The sequence below is a fragment of the Spinacia oleracea genome, chromosome 5 (genome assembly GCF_020520425.1).
Source record: "Spinacia oleracea cultivar Varoflay chromosome 5, BTI_SOV_V1, whole genome shotgun sequence".
Taxonomy (NCBI): domain Eukaryota; kingdom Viridiplantae; phylum Streptophyta; class Magnoliopsida; order Caryophyllales; family Amaranthaceae; genus Spinacia; species Spinacia oleracea.
In genome coordinates this window covers 97,971,518-97,994,088 of record NC_079491.1, presented here as the reverse complement: position 1 = coordinate 97,994,088, position 22,571 = coordinate 97,971,518, and the positions used below count along the sequence as shown (strand labels likewise).

The 22,571-nt window shown below is 36.5% G+C and overlaps 1 protein-coding gene and 2 long non-coding RNA genes across 3 annotated transcripts; all 3 read left to right on the top strand.

The window, feature by feature from the left end:
• Positions 1-1,930: 1,930 nt before the first annotated feature.
• On the top strand, positions 1,931-5,951 carry LOC130462122 (uncharacterized). The gene is made up of 3 exons (XR_008922264.1): positions 1,931-2,394; positions 2,668-2,741; positions 5,796-5,951. It is a non-coding gene; the product is annotated as an uncharacterized lncRNA (long non-coding RNA).
• Positions 5,952-6,791: 840 nt separating this feature from the next.
• On the top strand, positions 6,792-10,321 carry LOC130461723 (uncharacterized). Its single transcript, XM_056829904.1, has 3 exons — positions 6,792-9,166; positions 9,254-9,467; positions 9,812-10,321. The coding sequence occupies exons 1-3, from the start codon at positions 6,792-6,794 to the stop codon at positions 10,319-10,321; spliced, it is 3,099 nt and encodes a 1,032-aa protein (XP_056685882.1).
• A 7,900-nt stretch (positions 10,322-18,221) lies between these two features.
• Positions 18,222-20,394, top strand: LOC110776480 (uncharacterized). Its single transcript, XR_002530148.2, has 3 exons — positions 18,222-18,351; positions 18,446-18,520; positions 20,273-20,394. It is a non-coding gene; the product is annotated as an uncharacterized lncRNA (long non-coding RNA).
• Positions 20,395-22,571: the final 2,177 nt, after the last annotated feature.

Genomic DNA, 22,571 nt, shown 5'->3' with positions numbered 1-22,571 from the left:
AAGACTTCAAAAGGAAGGAATTCTAGAACAATTTGACTTAGAGGATTATGGTAAATGCGAATCATGTTTACTTGGCAAAATGACAAAGCAACCTTTCTCTAAAGTTGGAGAAAGAGCAAATGAACTATTGGGTTTAATCCATATAGATGTATGTGGACCAATGAGTACAAATGCTAGAGGTGGTTTCAGCTACTTTATCACTTTCACTGATGACTTCAGTAGATATGGTTATGTCTACCTAATGAAGCATAAGTCTGAATCCTTTGACAAATTCAAGGAATTTCAGAGTGAAGTAGAGAATCAATTAGGCAAGAAGATTAAGGCACTGCGGTCTGATAGAGGCGGTGAATATCTGAGCTATGAATTTGATGACCATCTGAAAGAATGTGGAATTCTATCAGAATTGACTCCTCCTGGAACACCACAATGGAACGGTGTGTCGGAACGGAGGAACAGAACCTTGCTAGACATGGTCAGGTCAATGATGGGTCAGGCCAAACTTCCATTAGAATTTTGGGAACATGCACTAAATACAGCTGCACTCACTATAAATAGAGCTCCGTCTAAAGCTGTCGAAAAGACTCCATATGAATTATGGTTTGGAAAGCCTCCAAATGTGTCTTTTCTGAAGATTTGGGGATGTGAAGTATACGTCAAACGATTAATTTCAGACAAACTTCATCCAAAATCTGACAAATGTATCCTTGTGGGCTATCCAAAGGAAACAAAGGGGTATTACTTCTACAATACATCTGAGAACAAGGTGTTTGTTGATCGAGATGGTGTCTTTATGGAGAAAGATCACATTTCCAAAATGACAAGTGGGAGAAAAGTAGACCTCGAAGAAATTCCAGTCGAACAACAAACTCTAGAGAATGCTCAAGATGACATTCAGATGAAACTCAAAGATCTTTAGAAGAATCTGGTGACAATCATGGTCAATCTAGAAATGTTACCTCGCGTAGATCGCAAAGATATAGATCTCAACCGGAAAGGTACTTAGGTATTTTGACGAACGAGAGCTATGACGTTCTATTACTTGAAAGTGATGAACCTGCGACTTACAAACAAGCTATGACGAGCCCTAGCTCCAAGCAATGGCAAGAAGCCATGCAATCTGAATTAGACTCCATGTCTGAAAACCAAGTATGGGATTTGGTCGATTTGCCAGATGGCTACCAAGCCATTGGAAGCAAATGGGTTTTCAAACTGAAAAAGGACAAGGATGGGAAACTTGAAGTTTTCAAAGCTAGATTGGTTGCAAAAGGTTACAGGCAAGTCCACGGTGTGGATTACGATGAAACCTTTTCACCAGTTGCAATGCTAAAGTCTATTCGGATAATGTTAGCAATCGCTGCATATTACGATTACGAAATATGGCAGATGGATGTCAAAACTGCTTTCTTAAACGGCGTTTTAACAGAAACTGTGTTTATGACACAACCTGAAGGTTTTGAGGATCCAAAGAATGCTAAAAAGGTATGCAAGCTAAAGAAGTCAATCTACGGATTGAAGCAGGCATCCAGGAGCTGGAATATACGTTTTGATGAAGCAGTCAGTGACTTTGGTTTCATCAAGAACGCAGACGAATCTTGTGTATACAAGAAGGTCAGTGGGAGCAAAATTTCTTTCCTAGTATTATATGTCGACGACATATTACTTATCGGAAATGACATTCCTATGTACTTCGTAGATTTCACCTTCTACGAGAGTTCGTTGAAAGAAAAGAAGTCGAGATAAACAAGATTGGAACTGATGACAACCACTACAAAAAAGAGGTACATATTGAGACGGAATTATTGTGACGGTCTAACAAAGAGTCGCAAGGAAATTGGGGCGCGAATATTAATTTGTAAATTGCGACGCTTTAGAGAGCCGCAAAATATTTCGACGTTCTAAAGCGTCGCTATTGACAAAAAAAAGACACGTGTGTTGCACGTGTTTGTGAGGCAGCAATGCAACTGAATTTTTGGGCAAAAAATCCCGCCTAACTCTCTGTTTTTTTCGCAGAATCCCGCCTAACTCTCAACCCACCTCCCACGTTTCTCTCAACCTCCTCCCACCGACATACCTTGCTGCGTTACGAAACTAACCACCCTCGTCAGATTTCCGATGAATTCGTCTCTCTCCTCCTCACCTTCAGCACCGGCCATTAACGAATTCCTTGAATTCCGTCTTCAACCTTTACGTTAGCAAAGTCAAATCTCCCAGTATAAGCTATCTCACTCCTCATCCTATAAATTCATGAAAAATCCCAATTATTGAATTCACAATTCGCCCAACAAATTCAAGATAAATTCGTTGCTCTCTCTGGTTTTTAATTGGAGAAATTCAAGCATACTCTTGTTTCTTAATTGCTGCTTCATCCTCGGTGTTGCCGGATATATTCGCCAGGTATTTTTGGTCTGCTTCACGCCTTCACTATTTGATTTTTATCATATAACAATGTTTAGGTTTGATTCACTATTTTAATTTCCGTCATATATTGTTAATTCACGTTTTTTCATGTCAATTTCTAATGTCAATCATATGCCTTTAAGTTTTCCATGTTATATTGCATCCTTAATTCAAGAAAAAAACTAGAATGGGTCTTCTTAGTTTCTGTGATTTTCTATATACCGCTTACAGAGTGTTTGCTATTTCATTTATTTTAGTTTTCAATTGCAGATAGTTGGTAATTTGGACGATAGTTGGAAAGTGGTGAACGTCTGACTTCTTCTTCCGTGTTGTTACTACTGTAGGTATTGTCAATCTATTTCTAATTTTCTGCGGTATCTTTCTTGAATTACTTTGTACTTTTGCGATTCCATAGTTTTAAATTTGCAACTTTTAGTTGGCCTAGAATCTTTGAAATTAGGATACATGGCAATCCTTTGTATAAAGACACACAGACATTTAGTGAGATTTAGGTGATAATCTCTGACCAAGATATCTGGTACTTAGTATGAAAAATCTGTTGTCAATCTTTAAGACACCTAGCTGCACTTGGTTAGTTTAGGTTGTCTTTAGTGAGAAACTTGGTGCATCAAATGTGAATGTTGGATGAGTTTGCAAAATTATTTGTCGCTATAGAACTTATACTAATTATTTGAACCCTTTCACTTAGCATTTTCTACTGTTATCTATAACTTCTTTTGAGGCTACACTGTTTTCTGTGACTGATTATGTGAAATGTGTGACCAATGGACTGACTGTAAGTAGAAAAGAACTGAAAAAACTTTGCACAAAACAGAACTGAGCTTTACAAAGCAGAACTTAGTATTAGGTGACTGATAAGCTCATTGTCTGCCTGTCATCGTTATGTTAAGCTACTGCATGCTTTCTATATGTCATAACTGTAGTATTAGGTAGTGGCAGTGTATCGCAGTGTTAAATATCTTATCTTATCAGCACTTTGCTTGTCTTTATTATAAATTTCTTTGCCTTTCCCTGCTTTAGTTGGCACCAAATATAGGTTTGACTACCAGTTGTATGGAGTAAGGAATAAACCTATGCAATAAGCACCCTAATCTGAATATATGCAGTTCAAAACACAGAGAAGTGAGAGTAGCTTTGAACTATAGCTTAACTAAGTTAAGGGATAGAACATCCGGTTTTGATTTTTGAACTGTCATAGCTGGGATGATAAACTCAGATAACCATTTCTGAGTTTCTATCATCCGGTTTTGAACTGTCATAGCTAACCAAATATTATCTTATCAGCACTAGCTTATTGTTTATCTGAGTTTATCATGCCAAGTTGAGAGTAGCTTTGAACTATAGCTTATCATCCGGTATTATTTATCTGAGTTTGCAAAATTATTTGTCACTCTAGAAAGATCAAGCGCCAACTGGTGGACAACCTTAAAAGCTAGCTTCTTCCTTCGATTATCAATGAGGTATTTCTTTAGGGCACCTCTACGAAGATATTCCACAACAACACATCAGATATTACTAGGGATGCTAATTAGGCCACTTTATGTTTGTATTTGTAGTCCTGAGGCCCCCATCTTTGCCCCAATAAACTGCAGCATGCATAAATGGTTTTTATGACTACGAGCTTTGATAATAACATATCAGTTAGTTTCAACATGTATCGAGTTAAAAGTAACAGTAGCAAATTTTTGAGATGGATGGTTTGGCTACAATTTAGGTTCTATTGTTAGAAAGAACGACATTGTATTCTTCTGTTGAATTATTTTGAACTTGCGAGTAAGGGTTTATGGTAAAGAGTCGTTACCTAGCTTTTTTTAGTGCTTCTCTATAGAGCTGTTTAGAGTATTTTTTATTACATACCTGAACTTTTTATCTCTATTGATTTTAGAAAACAGATCATGCATTACATGACAATAGATCATGCATTACATGACAATAGATCAGTCCTAGGCTATTTACGACATAGAAAATAGATCAGTCCTGCTCTGATCAATCCTGATCAGATCAGTCCTGATCGGATCATTCCTGGTCAAATCAGTCCTGATCAATCCTTACTGATCCATCCTGATCAGTTCTGATCAGTTCACTTCTGATCAGTTCACTTCTTCTCCTGATTTGTGTTGGTGTTGTTTAGGTTTAATTACTTTATCCCACACATAAATAATGTAATTAGAATTGGAAAAAATCCCAATTTATGTTGGTGTTGCTAATATAACTATCGAACCTTAACTATATACATCATGTGTTGCGCATAACCGGGAAAAAATGGGAAACATTAACAGAAAAAGTTTTAGAGGCTATGCAATTGCAGCGGATAGGAGTGTTTCACTAAATCAGTTCAAGCTCAATCATGAGATTATCGTTCTATTTGAATAACTCTATTCTTAACAAATTAATAGAATCTAATCCAAAATTGTGATTACTATTCTTATTTCATTATTCAAACAAACACTAGCTAAGAGCTTAAGAAGTGGAGTAATACATACTGATTGCTACGGTGTACAAGTTATAAATAATTGATCGTGGAATTGATGAGTCATAATAGAAGAGTAATCTATAATGACTAATATTTAGATTAGACATAACAAAATAGGATTAATATTATTATAAAACTTTTGGGAGTCTTTTTAATTATGTGTTGTGTTCTGTCAACTTCCTTGAATATGAGATAATATGGCTGCTTAATACGGAGTATGGTGATCACTTTTGAGTAATAAATGAAATAGCTAGCTTTCTATGGACTGTGACACTTGCACTCTCAGACGACATAGAAAATAGATCAGTCCTGATCAGATCAGTCCTGATCAGATCAGTCCAGATCAGTCTTGATCAGATCAGTTCTGAATAGTCCTTACTGATCAATCCTGATCAGTCCTGATCAGTTCACTTCTGATCAGTTCACTTTTGATCAGTTCACTTCTGATTAGTTCACTTCTGATCAGTTCATTTCTGATCAGTTCACTTCTGATCAGTTCACTTCTGATCAGTTCACTTCTGATCAGTTCACTTCTGATCAGTTCACTTCTGATCCTGTCCCTCTACGTTCACCACTATCTCCTTTCTCTCTCCTCTGGTATTTTTGTCGCCCCATAATAACGACTTTCGTAAACTCAATTGCTTGATCCCCTTATCGCGGAGTAGATTGCAGATAATATTTGCTTTTACTTTCCATGTAGAAAAAACACCCTTCTTTGACCTGCGCTTAGCACATTGCTTCCCTACATTTGTTCATTTTCATGGAGCATTCATGGTCATGAATTGATATGTTTGTAGTGTTTTCTGTTTAAGTTGATAACTTCATCTACTATATTTTTTAGATTTTAAATTCCTGATAATGTTGTTGTCCTTATATTTTGACCATAATTTATCAACATTATCAGGTTTCGCCGACCACACCGGTTCAAGGTTTCCTGTGATTCTTTAGCGTTGTTCGTAGGTTCGTGCATCAATTCGTGCGTTGCTACACCGGTTCAAGGTTTCCTGCAAGTCTTTAGCGTTGTTCGTAGGTTCGTGCATCGGTTCGTGCGTTGCATATGCTCTTTGATACTAGAGGTATGTATACTATAAAGTCCCTTTTAGGTTTTTTATTGGACAATTGTTATTTCCCTAATTTTGTATGGACAAGGGTGGGCTACAACTCTGCAAGTTAGGTTTGTTAAGTGTTAGAATATAATTTCCGTGGCTTTACATTTCCTCGATGTCCAATATATATACAATGAGCATATACCGAATTTTATTGTGCTATCATAACTTACGTCAATCATGCAAAAGTTGGATCTTTCTATTGTATTCCTGTTGATTTAATTTCAAATGTTTTGATATAATAGCTTCAAATTTTGTGTTGGTATTGTTTGTCTAATTACATTATCCCCACTGCATAATTTTGCTTAGCTTAATTACATTTAATCCAAGAAATTTTACCATAAATTCTGATTATGTGATGCCACGTTACTTAAGGTACTCTTACTCCTTTTAAAAAATGGATTTATATTGTTGTCTTCGTGTGAAGTTGAAAATATCACCTTGTGCGCTAAAATCACATGCTTTATTTTCCTTGCAAATTCATGTGAAGTTGAAAGTATGATCTTGTACGCAAAAAGAAAATATAATATGGAAGTGATAGAGGGTAATAACTTTTAGAAGATGAAGATAGATCACAAATATTAGTCACTAAGGAAGAATGATTAAACAAAAAACCATAAGTTATGGTATGAGTTAAGAAGAGTTGTGTACGGAGGTGTTATGTGACTTAAATTAATCTCGTGTGATATATCAAGGTTCTAAGAATTATTATAATATTTTAATAAGTACATATAAAAATTTCCTATTTTGCGACCGACGTATATTACTAATTACTCAACTAATTTCGTATAGATATGGATAAAAGTTGGATCGATCTACCCACTGGTCATCATGAAAATATCGACGGTTGTATGGAATTTATTGAGTTTGCCAAGCAAGATCTAGTCGAAGGAAAAATTAGATGTCCATGTAAGAACTGTAAGGTAGAGAAATGGTTCTCCGTAAATGAAGTGGAGAGGCATATTTTGTTTAAGGGATTTTATAAGCCATATAAGGATTGGATTTTTCATGGTAAAGGGGATACGTTTCAGCGTATGTTTGAGAGTGATGGAGGGATTACTAGTGAAGGTTCCCTTGATAACCAAAGTGGGTTTGTAGGTCGAGATAATATGGGAGGGCTATTAAGATCAGCATTTAGTGTTAATATGCCTCCCAATTGCCCAAATTTAGAAGCACGAGAGGATGATGAATGGATTGAGGAGCCCGTGGCCTATGACACAGATGTAGAATATGATTATTCTACAATAGAAGAAGATGTGACATATAAGAAGTTGCTTGAAGCTTCTGAGGAGAAATTGTACGAGGGGTGTATCAATTTTTCAAAGTTATCTTTTCTGTTACACTTGTTTCACTTGAAGTGTATTAATCACTGGTCCATAGAATCTTTCAATATGTTGTTGAAGCTAATTCTAGATGCATTTCCTCAAATACTTGATTTTCCCTCTTCTTATTATTACAGTAAGAAAATGATAAAAGACTTGGGCCTTGGGTATGAAAAGATTGATGCTTGTCCGAATAATTGCATGTTGTATTGGGGTGAATTTTTAAAGAAAGACAAGTGTCATGTTTGTGGTACATCGAGGTGGAAGAAAACTAAGGATAGGGGCAACGTTGTAAGTGATCAAGGTACGGATACTTGTAAGAAAGGTGTGCCAGCTAAGGTAATGCGATATTTCCCTCTTATACCGAGACTAAAAATAATCTACATGTCATCAGAAACATCAGAAGATATGAGATGGCATGATACAGAGCGATTGGGTGAAGATGATAAGAAGATTTTAAGGCATCCTTCAGATGGCTTAGCATGGAAGGCATTTGATGAGCGTCACAGTGATTTTGCATTAGACCCTCGTAGTGTTCGATTAGATCTTGCGAGTGATGGTTTTAATCCTTACCGTTTAATGAACACCACTTATAGTACGTGGCCAGTGATGTTGATTCCTTATAATCTTCCACCATGGTTATGTATGAAACCGTCTTCTTTCATTCTGTCCACGCTTATTCCTGGAAAATCAGGTCCCGGAAATGATATTGACGTGTATCTGCAGCCATTAGTGCATGAATTGAAATTGCTGTGGACAGGGGTTGAAGCTTTTGATGCTTTTGCCGGAGAGAAATTTAATTTGCGTGCGGCTTTGCTTTGGACTATTAATGACTTTCCCGGCTATGCAATGCTCTCTGGTTTGAGCACAAAAGGTTACAATGCATGTCCTATATGCTTAGATTCCACGCCTTCTGATAGATTTGGGAGCAAGATTTGCTATTGTAGCTATAGAAAATGGTTACCTGCAGATCACCCATTTCGATGTCAAGGTGACAAGTTTTGTGAGAAGTTTGGAACTAATGAGTGGGGTAAAGCCCCATCTCGTCCTAGCGGCACTGATATATTGAGGCAGCAAGAAAAGGTGAAGCATGTTTACGGAAAGTCGAAGGCACCACCGAAAAAGAGGCAAAGAGGACACGATGATGACGATGAAGTCCAAGATGAAAGTGACTTTGGTACCAAGAGAAGCATATTCTTTGATTTGGTGTATTGGGAGCATAATCTTCTAAGGCATAATTTAGATGTGATGCACATTGAGAAAAACGTGTCTGAGAATATTTTGGGAACTCTTCTTAGTATGGATAAGAGTAGAGATAGTAGGAATGATCGAGAAGCCCTTGAAGCATGGAGAATAAAGTCTCACCTTTGGCTGAGTACTAATCCTAACGGAGGTGAATGCATGCCTCCGGCTTCCTATTCTATGTCTACGGAGGAGAAGGAGAGGTTCCTAAATGTTTTGCAGAAAATTAAAGTTCCTGATGGATATGGATCCAACCTTTCTAGTTGTGTGAATATGAAGCAAAGGAAGTTGATGAACCTCAAAAGTCATGAAAACCATGTTCTAATGCAGGATATCCTTCCCGTTGCCTTAAGGGCCTCTAAAGCTACAAAAGTAATTGACTTGTTGGCTAGATTGTCTTCCTTTTTCAAGAAGTTGTGCTCTACAACTATTGATCCAGATGATTTAGATGGTCTTCAAAATGAAATTATTTTAACTCTTTGTGAGTTGGAAAAGGAGTTTCTGCCTTCATTTTTCACAATCATGGTCCATTTGTTGATTCACTTAGTGGAGGAGGTTAAACTTGGTGGACCAGTGCAATACAGATGGATGTATCCCATTGAAAGGTTAATATCTTACACGTCTAAATTATATTCTTTTTATTTAATATTTCACATTTATCATATATTAAGTACAAATGTTTTATTTGAAAGGTACTTGTCCCATTTGAAATCACATGTAACCAATAAAGCCCAACCTGAAGGATCTATTGCAGAAGGCTTCCTTTTAGAGGAGACAATTAGGTTTTGTTCGAGATATCTTCAAGGTGTTAAGACCATTTTCAACATACCTGAAAGGATGGATGATGACATTCCAAATCCCAATGATTACTTGTTTAATTCTGGTGGTCGAGTTATTGGGAAGAAGGTCAGCATTCGCCTGACAAAAGCTTAAAACAAGCTCATCGCTACATTTTGCTTCACTCTGATGAGATAAAAGGGGATCTGGAGTAAGTATTATGTTGGTTTTCTTTTGAATTATCAATTGTTATAATAGATGATTTTTAATTTTGTTCTTCTTCCATGAAGTGAATTTTTAACCGAGAAACGTCAAATGAACTTACAAAATCCTGTCACGGAGAGTGATGAAAGTAACTGGATCATCAATAAGTTTGGAGGGTGGCTGCAAAATAAGGTTACTTGAGTTCTTTTAATGTGAATACATACTTCTTTTTAAAAAAATGTATTTGATTTAATGATGTATCATCGTAGGTACATTACATAGATGCAACCACCGAAGATGGGAAACCAAGAAAAGCTTTGGCGGGTGGTTTGCATTCTTATGGTAGAAAATTAAAAGGATACATAATCAATGGATACAAATTCCTTTCCACGGATCGCGATTCTCGTCTTTTGACACAAAATTCTGGAATTATGGTCGAAGCGGATGGAGATGCCTACTATGGAAAAGTGAAAGATATCTATGAATTAGATTATTACGGAGATTACAAAGTTGTATTGTTTCGTTGTGATTGGGTAGACATTCATAGGGGTGTAAAAGCATATCCAAATGGCGGAGTATGTGTCAATTTCTCTAAATTGATGCATTCTGGACAATTGTTGCAAGATGATCCATTTGTATTCTCATCTCAAGCAAAACAAGTTTTTTACATAGAAGATGAGATACAAAAGGGATGGTTGCATGTTGTTAAGAACAAGCCTAGAGATGTGTTTGATTTAGGGGATTCTTTACCAGTAGAGGAAGAGGGTGGGACCAATTGATCATGCTTATTTTTTATTGTTTTGCTTTGGATTTGTATTTGTTCATGACGTTGTGAGTCATATTGTTTAATCTGGTTGAATAATGAGTTATATACTTAATCTATACTCACTTATTTTATTGTCTACTAATGTCCAAGTACCCTACTACTAGTTTCTTTGATGGTGATACATATATTTTTATACCGATATTCCGTGAAAAGGGGGCAATTTATCTTTATTTTTTGTGATTTCCCCCTTTTGTATTTGATTTGGTTCATTGTTGTTGCAGTGTTGTTGTTGCTTTTCTTCCCTTTTTGTTGCACCTGTGGTACACAAGAAAATGTGTGTCAGGGGTGGGTTGGTCCATTATAACTAAACAATAAGGTTTAATGGGAAAAGATTGATTCTTGTTTGTATGCATCTGTCTTGATTCTGAAAGTTTTACCCCCCTTTGACAAAGCGTATCTGTCAGAGTTGCCAAAATATCATGCCTGGCTATCTAAGGAGAACCACACAGACAAACCGGTTTGAATCTGTAAGATTAGTGAAATGCTGTGAGTTAATCATGAAATGACTCCAATGTAAAATATTGCTAAAAACAATTCACTAGATTTCATTGTTTATAACAGTAAACATCACTCCAGTAGTTTCCAATATTACACAAGTATCAACACGTTACCTCTTTACTTCTTCATTTATGTTTCTGTCTGTTTCGAGTTCTGCAATTTAGGCTTGATTCTCCCTTAGATGTTTGTGTTCTGCATTCATGTTAACAATTAACAATGTGCATCCACCTCTTCAAAGCTGCCATTTACTACTATACTAAGATGCTGGATCACCCATTGGATCCTCTTTCTATGTCTTTTGACTTTGAGAATCATATGTGACCACCGTCTTTATATAATTATAGCTAGCTTTTTTCAAGCTTCTCTAAGCTCATTTGTATTGTAATATTGATCCTTTTATCGCCTGTTTTCTCTCCTATGGAATGTATAACTCTCTTGATAATCATTTTCTTAAAACTATAGGCTCAGGATATTACTGATTTAGGCTCTCTGAATAAAGCAGCAAAGATCTTTATTCTAGGCATGGTTCCCCTCCTTTCTTTTTAAAACAGAATGGGGAATAACTAATAAGGTAGCCAAATCATTTTGTTAATACATGTCAGACATGCAGCTGTTGCTTGATGTTGTTTTGCTGGTTCACAGCTTCCTGATTTGTTTGATGACTTGTTTTAGATTGTTCTTTAGCTTTTGCCTGGTGCCATGATAATATAAAAATTGAGAGTTTTCACTGTAGTCTGAATCTCAGAAAAGGAGGGTGTAGCAGGTTCATCTTGCCCTTTCCCTCATAACTGTAGAGCAAAAGTGTAGTAAATGAGTGTAGGCCAACTAAAATATTGCTTATAACTTCAGTCTAAACTACACCCAAAAAAAAGGAAGTGTGCCAGCTATGAGATCATCTCTTTGATCCATCAGAACTGAAAAAATTGTTTTTTGGCAACAGACAATAAGCTAGCTAGCAGATTTCTCAACCAAAACAGTTAAAATCAGAAATTGAGAAAGTACCTTGAGCTTCTTTTCTATATAGCGTGCATAGTCAGTCCACAAATCACTAGATATAGGAAACTCAGTGATAGCACGTTCATATAGAATCTAAACACGCGCAGGGTCACCTGCAGATTCTTCAAATTTCAAGTATCTCTGCAGAAACAAAATACATGTTAAAACCAATAAAGGGATAATTTGAGTTCAAGGGAGATAAACAAAATTCTTGCTACCCTCATTATCTTGATAGCTTCCTGTTCGTGCACCCAAAGATGTGAGATCAATCCCTCCAAATGCCATCCATCCCCCTCCTCATTCCACCAAGCTGCTACACACTCATTCGCATCCACATTCGTAGGGGCCATAGTGCTAATTCGACCTCCAGGGAGATTTGGTAGCCACCTGGAGGTTGGTTGTTTCCATAGTGCTAATATATTCACTTTCTGATAATATCTTCAGTGCATTTTCGTTAGTTGTTTCCTTTCTGGTTTGCCTTCTCTATCTTGTTTCGTGCTTATGCTTGTAATGTGACAGGTTATAATGAAACTTAATAAAGGGATGAACGGAGCAAAAGGCCTTCCAATATACAGTTTTCAAGTTCCTTGAAGGTTTCAGACTTTTGAGTCTATGACTTGTATATTCTAGACTCTAGATCACTCGTGAGCTAACGACCAATTAGAGCCAGGATGAATTTCTTTTTCTCAATCAGATTTGCACTTTGCTTCTATATTTACTGAGTTTTCTGCTCATTGTAATTCTTGTTTATGTGAAAATGTTAAACTGATTTAACGTGTATGATTGTCACTTTGAGTGAATACCTATTATCCTATTTAGTGATTCATTCTTGTAGCAATTGAGTTGGTTTAATGACCTTTTTATTCATGGCTGATTGTGTTTCTTACTTTCTGAACAGGAACTAAAATATGAGTTACAGGACTAAAAGAACATTTGGTAGCTATTGACGAAGGGTCGAGCATTGCTGCATCCAAGTCCCCAAAATCTTCTGATCCATCCACCCAAAACTGGGGACCGTTCAGTCCTCCAACACTTGGAGTGTCACAGACATTTGGGACGGTATCACAACCCATTAAGCAACCAGTAGCTGCTAAAAAAACCATGGTTGCACCACAATCATCCTTGCCTCGGCCTACTTCCATGGTTTCAAAGCCACAACTGAAGGCATTATCAAAACCATCCTTTACCCAGACAAAACCATCCTCTAACCCATTACAACAACCAACAACAACACAAAGTAGATGGTATAAAGGACCTACGTTTCCCAATCTGACTGAAATTGTAACACAAAAAGCGTCAACACCGAATGCACACCAGCCTACTATGCAGCCTGTGTTGCAGCCTTTCAAAGCTACCTTGCAGCCTTCTTTGCAGCCTTTCAAAGCTTCCCAACAGCCTCAAACAGCTACCAATCAGCCTCAAAAAGCTACCCATCAGCTTCACAAAGCTACACAACAGCCTCAAAAAGCTACACAACAGCCGGTATCTTCTTTTACAAGTGTCAAACCACATTTAGAGAAAAGAGCATTTGTTGCACCTTTGGGAGCAACAAAACATGTGATGTCACAATCTCCTACACCACCAGACACCATGGCAATGAAAAAGAGAACCGGGAAGCAAGAAGGTCAGTTGCCTCCAACATACATGCATGTGAGTGAGAATGCATTTCAACCTCTGCGATCTCCTCCATCCAATCAGGTTGAGAGTGAAGTTATGCCAAACTACAACTGGGACGAATTTGAAGAATCGGCTTCTGAGAGTGAAAATGAATTTGATCAAGGAGAAGGAAGTGATACTGCTGTGAAGAAAGCAACACTTCGACATCGAATCATTATTCCAAATTGGCCAGAATCGAGGGAGTTTGATGAGAAGGTGGAGGCTCTAGCTATAGGTAAACATGTCTCTACATCAAATATGCAAACTGTAAATTATCGATCTTGGTGATTTTTTAGTCTGATTTAGCTCCTGTGACAGATGCTGATGGAATACGACATCTGGTAAAGGGACCAGTTCTGCCTCGAGACGTTTGGCATGATGCAAAGGGGTTCAGATACATTGTCAAGCTCAATGAATTCAACCAACCTATTCGAAAAGGTGGGAAGATCCTTGTGAGCTTCCTTGGAGATATTGCAAAAAATGATTCACTTTGTCCAGTGGGAGTCCCAAGTTGGCGTGCTGTGAACAATCAGTTAAAAACTAATGTTGTTACAATGATTCGGGTATGTGGATTTATTGTTCTTAACACTTATGTTAATTGTAGTTTTATTTTAGCTTGGTTAACTGTGTAATTAGCTTTAAATTTATTCTGTTTCCATCTGTGTTCATCAATCAGTTGCCCGTTTTTCAGGTTTTTATTTGGTCATGGGGGTTCCGACCCCGGGTTAAGTTTCTGCAGAATCACTAAGTTCACCTAGCTAGTTCTGATCAGATCAGTGCTGATCAGATCAGACAGATCAGTCTGATCTGATCTGATCAGAACTAGCTAGGCAAATTATTTTGTTAACATTGGTTTGCACCATAATCATCCATGCTTGAGTATTGAATTTCTCTTTCTACTTTACTATTTACTAATGTGGCGTAACTTAATTTTTCCTTTTTTTTTTGAAGAAACATTTTGTGTTACCCGATGGACCTCTAGTTAACAAGGCACTAGTGATGCGTATTGACAAACCATGGAACAATCATCGATACAAATTGAAGAGGGATTTTTTCGATCCAGTGAATAAATCTCGAGAAGAGAACTATGCCAACGTGCCTGATGGAGTGTCCACTAGGAGTTGGACGGAATTGGTAGATTATTGGCTTTTACCAGAGGCCATGGTTTGTGACCCCAATATATCCTAAATTTAGTAAGTTTTATTTGTTTCACCTATATATGCTAACATTGGTTTCATGAAACTAGGAAAAATCTGAAATGGGAAAAAATGCTCGAGCTTTACAAGGCAATAAGCACAACAGTGGTGCTACAAGCTTTGCTAATCGAAGAGGTTATATGGTATTTGGTTTGTAGCATTTCAATTGCTATAGGTGCTGAGTCTAAAATTCATAAACAAATAAGAGTGATATAAAAGTCTAAAATTCATAAACAAATAAGAGTAATATTTACTCGTATATGCATATCTAATCTCACACATAAGGACATTCTTTAGTTTTCTAATGTTAAAGTAGAGAAATGTAGAAAAGTTGGCTATGCGGGCAAATGGAATTGAAAGCAGCAGCTGGTAAAATCTTCCTACTTTTCGTTTCTGTTATAAACCATGTTGCAGAAGTATACATTATGTGACTCTTCAAACGTTTTGGAGATAGATGTCCTAGATTCTCATGAACTTAGAGCTTTTAGGATCAGGAAACGGGGTTACCTGACACTATTACTGTCAAATAGAATCAACTTTTAACAGGAACTAAGAAGTATGATTCTGGAGGGTGGTCTGGGGATGGGAGCGGGTGTGCGTGGCTACTCCAAGTTTAAAGTAGAAAAAATCAGAAAGCAGAGCCAATGAAGTCCATCTGCAGTGCATGAAGCTGCAAAAACTATTCAATTTAAACAACAAAGGCAGTATTTCATTCTATTACATTATCCCCATAAACTTCAGGCGATAAAAAATTGTTCACAAAGTTCTAACTAAAAGTCAATAACAAAGAATAAAAATTATGCATAATTAAGCATAACTAATCATTATTCGATCTGCATTTTTACAACAAAAACCCTGCAATGATAATCAATTAATTGTGAACGAAACATGTTTAGCTGTTAGTCTGTAGGTGTAGCCTGTAAATTACATTGTTGGTCTTAGTGAGAACAGATCAAGTAAGTAGCTGTTAACAGATAAATTGTTATGGAGATCTATGTTTGAGATAGGCCAGCAATTAATGGTTCTTGCATTTGCTCTGAACACACTAAAATGCAAATTCACAATGAAATGACAAAGAGTTGATTCTGCTACGTATCCAATAACATATTCTGGTATTACACAAATGGAAGAAAAGTCATATACATAGTAGTCATATATTCTGGGATTAGTTATCTTTATCTACTTTCTTGAAATCCAAGAAGCAACAATGGAGTTAGGGCAACTGTAGGCAGAAACTTTATCGGAGATGCGGCCTTGTGAGCTGCATATGCAAGTGAAAATGTCCCAACTTTCTCACTTGTTTCAGTTGATGATATTCCCAGCTATTGAAGTAAGGCTGAGACATCAAAACCAGCATTAATAAGAGCATAGCATAATGTAAATAAAATTAGAGATGATGTGAAGTGCGGCCTTGTGAGCTGCAAATGTTGCAAATCAACACCATTATTATTTCTAATTTGAGATTAATCAAGCACAACAGCCTAAACATGACTACTTCAAGAGTAAATCAATTACACAAATTCAAACCTATCCAATCAACAAACAGCCAACAACATTCCTTTCTCTATTAACATTTCAACCAAAATAACAAAGCTTCACCTCACCACCACCAGTCCACCATATAATTTATTCCCGAAATAATGTCTTTGATCCTTTAAAATGAGTTTTTGATAATTGGTCAAGCCATTCAGCACTAAAACTCACTAATTTAGCTAAATTCTAGCTGACATCAAAAGTTAACAACCAACTAACTAATATGGTTCTTTCCTAAACATCTCACTCGGAACCAATTAAGTATTCATTCAGCAAACCATATATGTTCCAGGAAATTCTAATCCCCTTCATGATGACATACATTGTTCTAGAACTTTTGATAATTGATCAAGCCATTCAGCACTAAAACTCACTAATTTAGCTAAATTCTAGCTGACATAAAAAGTTAACAACCAACTAATCCGATTCTTTCCCAAACATCTGACTCGAAACCAATAAAGTATTCATTCAGCAAACCATATATGTTCCAGTAAATTCTAATCCCCTTCATGATGACAATACATTGTTCTAGAACTGAAAACCAACAGGAAATCCAAGCTCGCTAAAGGATATACAGAAGCCAAAATCAATAAACACAACAAAAACAGAATAACACGTATGTAAACGGCTGCAAGAACAACATACCATACAGAGAACATCCATGACACTCTTGGCCACCACTTTCAGGCAACAGCTTGACCCTAAACTTCTGAACTCCACTCTTAGCATCGGTATTCGACTCTGCCTTCGGCACTGCCCTCACAACCTTCAAAGAGTTAGGCTTTTCCTTCTCCTTCTCCTTCTTATGAGGGGAAATCGGAACCCTATGGTGCCCGTGGGGCAGCGTCGAAGTCGTCCAATTGGTCTGGGTTTTCATTTTATTTACTCACTTAGTAGTCAAATTATCTGTCAATGTTTACATTATCAGATTATAAGAATCGATAGATTATCTGTTAGTCCTCTGTCAAAAGCATAGAGGCCAGCTCGGATCATGGGATTCATCAATGTCCATATTGATTTTAATTATTGGAACATGTAAGATAAACTAAAAATAATGCAAAGAAAATGTACCTGCAAACAAGTTTGCAAAAACTTATTTACCTAATATCTTAATAACTAGAACTAATATTTGCCACTTGTTACAGAAACAAAACAAACTGAATACAGGTATAAAGCAACTATTGGCTGATATTTCTTCTGTTTATTATCTTCCCTGCATCTACAAGGAAACGTACTCCTGAATTCCCCTTAGCCCGACACAATTAGCAGAGAGCTTGCTGATGTCACTGCCTCTGTTGCCGACTCTATCACCCCTTGCAAAGTGGCAATGCACCCAGCAACCCTACTACGGGGATAACAACTCAAAGTGTTAAACAAATATAGTGATAGTCGGTTTAAGAACTTCAAAATTTCAGTTTTCAATTTATTTTTTTCCTGAAATTGCAGAAAGAGAAGAAAGGAGTGTTTAGCGAATTGGCATTTTTCAAATCAGTTTACGCCAAAGAAGATGGAAGCTTTAAAGAGGGCACACTTCCTCATCAATTTGTGTTATCATTGCATTGAGCTAATTCTATAAATCAATCTTGTCTCTTGAAGTCTATTTATTTTTTTCTTTGCTTGTACATAGTATTCTTGGTTAATAGATTTTGAGTGATCTTTTCATATTATATAACAGGAGGATGCCAACAAAAAGGTCCAAGAAAATCTTGCGAGTTCCTCTTCTTCAAAGCTCGTAATTGAAATTGAGAATGCAGCCTTTAATGAGCTCATGTATAAAGGTGAAGTACCTAAACGTCCTCTGAATTATGGATTTGGAGTGAAGCAAAGCGAAATCTTTGGAGTGGAAGGTTTGCTGAGGAAAGAAGGGTCAAGCTATGTTAACAACAATGCTATGGAAGTGGAGAACATGAAAGGTGAAATATCAGTTGTCAAGAAGCAAAATGAGGACCTTGGGCAACAAAATCAAGTTCTGAACACCAAGTTTGAAGAAACAACACAATCATTTAAAATGATTGCTTCTTTTTTGGGACAAGTTTTGAAGGAAGTACGCAAAGGGAATGTTTCATCGAACCTTTTAGATGGTGCGGAATCAGCAATAAATATGGTTAGTTATTTCTGGAAATTATTCTGATTGAGCATCATGTATCATTACCTGAAATGTGGCATATCTAATTTACATATTAAAATGCTTTTTGTAGATTACTGATGATTCTGGTGGCAATGGTGACAACCAGGCCGAGAAATGAGACTTTGACACTATTGCCAAATGCAAGGTAATTTCATAAGGAATTAATTAACTGCATTTCATGCTTTATAGATAAACTTTTAGCTGAAACAAGCTTTATAGTTGTCGATTACTTATGGATGATGGTGAGATTAGAAGGTAGATGCTTAGATTTAGTATTATCATAATAAGGTATTATATTGATATTAGCTGAAACTTTGAGAATTATCTTTAGGCTGGTAGGATATGACGATATGCACACTAATCGACCCTAGATTCTAGCTCAAAACTCCGCGATGTAATCCATGACCATTACCTTCTCATCAGCAGGTGAAAATATAAGCTTGAACAGAACTGGTCTGAACAGACTGATCATAACATAACTGATCTAAACAAAACTGGGCTAAACAGAACTGGTTAGAACATAACTAACTGATCAGAACAGAAATGATCTAAACAAAACTGGTTAGAACAGAACTGATCTTATAAAAAATAATCAGAACTGGTCAGATCAGTTCTGTTCTGACTAAGTAAACGCGAGTAGATTGCTACTGCTGATGCTACTAAACCTATTGCTCCCTTGGTTTGATTTTTCCTTATTCTGAAGTCCGAACCCTCTTAAATTGTGATTGTGTGTGCATGGCTAGCTGGTTCAAATATCTTGTATGCTGCATGTTTCCTGTGCTTTGGGATGTAGTTTAAGTTTCTGGACTCACGGTTTTCTGGGAGGAGTTTGTGTTGTACTGCTGAGTATGCTGGGCTGGTTTCATTTCGCGAATAATGTTATTTCCGATTGAGGTAGGTCATCGTATTTTCATTTGCGAATATTGATGTGAGTCATGTTTAGAAACAATTTCACATACTGCATTAGAGATACTAATAGCATACTGCAGTTGTTCTTAAGAGAACGATACATAACTACAGCTAGTCTGCTAGTATTTTTTACGGTGATTCATCATTCTAAGGTGATATAGCTCGATAGTCTTTTTTTTGGCAACCATCTCAGCTAGTGTGCCATGAAACTCAGCTAGTCTGCCATGACTATGGTAGGCCAAGAATTCTGCTGTCTTGTGGTAGGCCAAGCTTGCAGATGTCTTCTAGTCCACTGTTGTGACATGTAGGCCAAGCTTGTAGATGTCTTCTAGTCCATTGATGTCTTACATTTGTAGTTGGATGCATAACTTGATAATAGCTCCTGAACATGTGTAAGTAAATTATCAATCATTAGCCACAAGCTCACATGCCACAGCTTTCCAAGACTGATCAATAATTAGTCACATTATCTAATTGTATTTTAGAATTAAGAAGCAGAGGAAAATGTGGCCAGTTGCAGCAAGCAAGAACCTGTTGCAATATATCAGCACCCAACCAGTAGACTACTGATTATTAGATTATGATTAGTACTTTAGTAGTGACTGAATTGAGTAGTAATTGAATTGTTATTGAGGTGTTGTTTAGGGATTCATGAGATTGGTAGTCCGTAGTTGCTTACTTCTATGTGCTTGTAGCTTAGAGTGGTTACTGGTTTGAGCTGCTGATTTTATTATCAGGATTTCTTCCAAATCCAGAACTTGAGACTTCTGTTCTATCTGTGTGGTATTGTTAATTATCGTTCTGTGTTCTCTATCAACTGATTAAAATGTGATTCTTTGTTACCTTTCTTTATGGAATTATTACTAAGGTAAACAACTAATCATGATTCTTTAACATTGTTCTTGACCTTGTTGTTAATTTTCCCTTGATTTTATGGAATGTTCATCATACTCAATTCATATATATTTGACATAAATTTTCTTTGCAGATTATTGATGATTCAAGTGGTAATAGTAAATGTAGATCAAGAGATGAACAAGTTATCTTGAAGCTAAGCTAGCATAAGGATAGGTTTACTTGTTCGTAACCTTGTTTTTATTTAGTTTTGGACCATCTTGTAGAAAAAATGATAATGCTAGTTAGAAAGTTATTTTTGTTTTAAAACTATCGCTTTTATTTCAGTTTGACTAGACTCTGCGAATTAATTTAATGTATAGATGATTTTTATCACTTTTTCTAAATTAACTACTTAAGTATATATATGAATCATAGCATGATGTATATATATATATAACTACTTAACTACTTAAGTACACGTACTATCTTAAAGCTATATATATATATATATATATATATATATATGTTGCTTTATGATAGTACGTGTACGTACGTAGTAAGTTAATATTTGTATTTGATTATGATTTATTATCTATGGTCGATATATTTTTTTATAGATAATTCATGAAAAATAATATATATATATATATATATATATATATATATATATATATATATATATACATATATATATATATATATATATATATGAAAAAAAAATATGATGCAAATTGTGACGCTCCAAAGTCTCTAAATTATTACGTATATATGAAAAATAATATGATTCAAATTGTGACGCTTCAAAGGGTCTAAATTATTTTGGAGGGAATGGGGAGACCTCGCACATATAGTGACTCTAATAAGAGTCTATATATTTCGGGTGTCTAAAGCGTCTCTATATGGTTTATAGTGGCGGAAAAATGTGTCTATACGCGTGCAAATAGTGACGCTTTATATAGTCTAAATATTGCGACTCCCTATAGAGTCACTATATCCCAATTAGCGACGGAGAAATACATCGCTGTTGTGCAAATTGTGACGCTCTAAAGCGTCGGTAAATAGCGGCAATGAAAATAGCGACCCTCTCCCAAAGCGTCGCTATGTGAAATAGCGACACTTTAGAGCGTCGCAATTTGTCCCAAAAAGCGTCACAATGTGCCGCGTTTTTTTGTAGTGAACATATCAGATCCATTGACTAAACCTCTGCCGCAGGCGAAGCACAACTCGCACACTGCAGCTATGGGAATCAAGCATATTGGAGAATGGCTTTGATATCCCTGTTTAATGTTTTAAAGTTTTAGAGTTTAAATCTTTGTAAAACATTATTGGTTAATCATTCACAATAAATGAAAAGAATTCATTTTTCCATTTAATTTGTGGTTTATTAAATGATGAATCCCTTCAATTTGACGATATATTCAAGATAGACTGTCAGGACCAGTCCTGTGACTAAGAAATGTCTATCAAGTGAACTTGAATGTCAAAGGTTGAAAATGGTCCCTAGTCGGAGTTTTCTATAAAATTGGACGCATAGAAAACGTTAGACGATTAGAATGCAAGATGACTAGTAGTTCTGTTTCTTGAACTATGTGGACATGGCAATGTCATAATCATTTGCATAGATACTTACTTTGGGAAGACTAGTATCGGACAAGACCTATGAAACTTTACTGTAAGAGATGAAAATCTGTCATAAGTAAATTTCATTAAAATTATTAGACACTAAATCCTCAATACCTGAGTGATTTGAGATTACTTGTTTGAGAACTGGTTGCTTTGACGTTGACCAACCGTCGCACCGTAAAAGGAGGCTATAAAGGCAACGCTCAGGTAATCACCTATCAAACGAAGTCTAATCTCAAGATCGCAAGATTGGGATTGTCCTCCCATAAATCGGGATGAGATGCTTAAAAGTTGTACAAGGCCACTCGGAGAGCTAGAAACTGTGAAATGCATGGCCGTGCTCGGATGAGTCATAGGCAATGATTATCTGTTTATTTGATCAGTTGAACTCTGAAACCGAGAAACACCTCTGGACATAATAAGGATGACAACTCTTACCTTATGTTCAAGAGCAAGCATCGAGCGACAAAGGAATTAGGAAATGCACACTTGTCCCTAAGGACAAGTGGGAGACTGAAGGAAATAATGCCCTTGGTCCAAGTATGCATTCTATGTTAAGTCTAATAAATGCGGTTAAGTATTAATTAACAAGTTAATAATTCAGTGAGATCAAGTGAGCTGAATGCCTAGCTAGAGGCCGCTTCAGTTCAAGTGGAATTAATGATATTAATCCACAGCTTACTCTTCACTGAACCCGTAGGGTCACACAAATAGTATGTAAACGGATCAAGTATTTAATGGCATTAAATACTCCATCTATGGATATTCGGAATCGACGGATTGTGTTTCAGTGGGAGCTGAGATCGTCACAGGCAAGAAATGAATAC

What these genes read in the sequence shown, in the direction of transcription:
- LOC130461723 (XM_056829904.1), top strand. Translation starts at nt 6,792, where the DNA reads ATGGATAAAAGTTGGATCGATCTACCCACTGGTCATCATGAAAATATC. An exon ending in TGGATGTATCCCATTGAAAG is followed by an intron (nt 9,167 to 9,253) that starts GTTAATATCTTA and finishes TTTATTTGAAAG; the next exon opens with GTACTTGTCCCATTTGAAAT. An exon ending in GTCGAGTTATTGGGAAGAAG is followed by an intron (nt 9,468 to 9,811) that starts GTCAGCATTCGC and finishes GTATCATCGTAG; the next exon opens with GTACATTACATAGATGCAAC.